This window comes from Nestor notabilis, unplaced genomic scaffold, assembly GCF_000696875.1.
Source record: "Nestor notabilis isolate BGI_N333 unplaced genomic scaffold, ASM69687v1 scaffold3297, whole genome shotgun sequence".
NCBI classification, from domain to species: Eukaryota; Metazoa; Chordata; class Aves; order Psittaciformes; family Psittacidae; genus Nestor; species Nestor notabilis.
The window spans coordinates 66,348-69,652 of NW_009936736.1; the positions used below are offsets into that span (position 1 = coordinate 66,348).

The 3,305-nt window shown below is 39.4% G+C and overlaps 1 protein-coding gene across 1 annotated transcript; it reads right to left on the reverse strand.

The window, feature by feature from the left end:
• Positions 1–628: 628 nt before the first annotated feature.
• HSBP1 (heat shock factor binding protein 1) lies at positions 629–3,073 on the reverse strand (the record flags this gene model as incomplete). Its single annotated transcript, XM_010018468.1, has 3 exons — positions 629–890; positions 2,707–2,826; positions 3,007–3,073. Coding segments are annotated over 2 exons (186 nt in total), but the record flags the coding sequence as incomplete, so codon positions are not given.
• Positions 3,074–3,305: the final 232 nt, after the last annotated feature.

Genomic DNA, 3,305 nt, shown 5'->3' on the forward strand with positions numbered 1-3,305 from the left:
TGTTACTCAGTATGTCATTGTTTGGTAGCAAACCATTTTATGCAATGAGCCTGGGATTTAAACTGTAAAACTACATACAGACATTTCCAACCCCATTCCTATTCTGCCCCATTGTTCTAATGACAATTACTATTCACAGGTGATACTAAATGACACAGTTTCAAAGTGGAGTTTTACAGTGTTAAAAAACTTAAAACTCCACAGTGAGATTTTTTCATAGTCAATAGTTCCTTATCTGTCTAACAAATAGACCTGAATGGCAGTGGTTGCTCAACTGCGTACAGACATCTCTAATATTAAATCTAAATTTCTGGTTCTAGAACACACAAGTAAGGTAATACCAGGAGTAGAAGATATGATTTGTATGTTTGTCTCATGTTTACCAAAAATCACCTTATTACATGTATGAGAAAACAACACGCAGTCCTCAACTAGTTGAGTGACCGAGGCTTAGAGCTAAGATTAATGTTAAGTTTCAGTCTTGTGCCTCACTCCACAAAGTTACACAGGACGAGTTAAGATTTGCATTTGATGGGAGTCACTATATCTTTAGCTATCAAAAACTACACATCTAGAAAAAGTATAAGAAAGAGAAAAAAGTGACTTCACAAAAAAATACACCCAGTAGTTGAGATCCGTAAGATCTGTGTTTCAATAACACAACTAATTGATCCTCATAACAAGAATTCAGAAAGTGAAATTACAGTACACAAATCAAAATATAAATTACCTATCCTTAACTATACAATATACATCCTATGCAAGCTCTGTAACAATATAAAAATGCTTTTACACACAGTAGATGCAAAAAAGCTGTTCTGTAATTCCAAGGATTTATAGAAAAAAAGAAAAAAGTTGTCTTTCAGGATTCATCTTCAGTTATTGGCAACCTGTTGGGGAAAAATAATAATTAAAAAACGTATTATTGAGAAGAATTAAGAGAATCATGCTCATCAGAGATTTTCATTTTTGGGCCCAGGCTAAAGGAACTGGCACTGAGGGCAAGAAAGCCCATAATAATTTGCATGTCTGCCAAAGTGCAAACAGGTACCTTAACAAACAAGAGGTGTTCCTGTTGCAAACACACATGCCCGCTATACAGGCTGCATAGTATTCTAGATGTGACCTCAGAATTTCAAGCCTAAGAGAAGCTGAGACATGTCTGTCTCACTTTAAAAATAAAAAAGTTAATCTAACATGATACATCTAGTACTTTATTTACCTTCCATGGGTGACAAAAATCAAGCTCTATACAAATTGAAGTGAAATCTTAGTGCTCATATAACATAATTAGGCACTAAGCCCCTGCCTTGGTTATGTCTGTCATGGTTTAAGCGCAGACGGTAAACTCAAGAGGCACACAGCCGCTCGTTTACTCTCCGTTTTCCCCGCCCTGGCTCCCAGAGGGATGTGGAGGTGAATGTACAGAATGTAAATCCCTTGGGTTGAAATAGGAACAGACCAATAGCTAAGGCGTAATACAAAATTACCACCACTAATAATGATAAAGGAAATAACAAGGGGAGAGAATACAAAACTAAAAGTGGAAAGGAAAAGACAACAGTAAGCTCAAGTGATGCCCAATACAATTGCTCATCACCCACTGACCAATACCCAGCCCAATCTGAGCAGCGATCTGGCCTTCCAGGTAACTCTCCCCAGTTTCTACACTGGGCATGACATGCTGTGGTATGGAATAGCCCTTTGGCCAGTCTGGGTCAGGTGTCCTGTCTCTGCTTCCTCCTGGCTTCTTGTGCCCTCCTCACTGGCAGAGCATGAGACTGAAAAGTCCTTGATTAGGGTAAGCATTATTTAGCAACAACGACCACACTGGTGTGTTACCGACATTGTTCTCAAGAGTAAAGTCAAAAACACAGCACTGCACCAGCTACTAAGAAGGAGAAAAATAACTGTTACAGCTGAACCCATGACAATGCTGTAACCATTGTGGCACACTTGCACTGCCCCCATCTTCTGAAACGCCTTTAGCGATTGCTGTAATTGCTGTGTGCGGTGCTACCTGATCACCTGAATTTATTTACATGTTTTTGTTGTACTCCTAGCAACCTCCTAACTTATACAAGCAGGAACTGACAGCTGATGAACAGTAACTCTCTCATCAGCCCCTGTGCACAGCAGCAAGTCTACAGGCTCTGGCAGAGAAGACAGAGCTGAACTCTACAGGGTGCAGCAGAAGATGGAGAAGTAGCACCACGCTCCCACCAGCCTTCCAGCTATGGAAACCGGCGCTGATGTTGGTAACATACATGAGATGATGGTCCTCTTCAGATCAACCAGATACGATAAGAGGAAATAAAAAGAGAACAGTTTGGTTTGTCACTGACACTTTTTTCCACCTCTTCTCCATCTCATACTGCAAAGGCAGTCATTATTTCAGATTTCACTCAGAGATTAATTCAGTTATTGCACTTCCTCAAAACTAAATAGACATGAAGAAAATAACTCTCTTCTCAATACTGATATAGAAAACACCTTCAGTGAAGTGGTTAGTAGAAGCCTGCTGAGGAGAGCTTCTTAAGGCTTCTTGTACATAACTCTATACATATAGTACAATTCTATATATATAAATCTGCTCTGAATTTCAGACTGCCCAACAAGTCAAAGGAAAAAGTCCACCTATGGTAAAGACAGTCATTTCAAATGACACAAGGATTTATTTCAAGGCTTAGCAAGCAACTGTCTCACTTTAACTCTTGTTAGCAGCAGGGGTCTTGTTCTCGCCTTCCAACTCTTCCACTCCTGCCTGCGTCATGAGGTCTGCAATGTTCTTCTCCAGGTCATCTATGCGACAGCTCATGTCATCAAGTTCACTGGAGTCAAGGAATATGATTGCAATCCAGTACTGGTTGTGTTGGTTTGTCTGGTTACAGTTTTGCTCAAACTTTTATGGTCACTTTAAATTTATCTTACAGATCCCGTTGGTAAATATACTTTAAAATACTTACAATTCTGTAGTGTTTACCACCTGAGTTTAAAAAAGGATATTTCTCCCAATTATTTGGTCAGACATGGTTTGAAATTTGTCCTGCATTTGCTGAAGCAATGTCTGCACCTAATGGAAAGGAAAAAAGAAGTCTGTTTTATTTAAAGAGGTTGTTACAGTATCTAATCTCATGTACTGGAGTAAGTACAATGTCTTCTTTCATTGCTAAGCTCAGCTGTGCACAAATGCTGCAGTACAATGACATATTTAGGTACTGTGCGTGTGTATATATGTACACACAGAAGAACAGGGCTCACAGTAAACAATTTCAAGACCCCAAAATGCCTGCACTCCACAACCA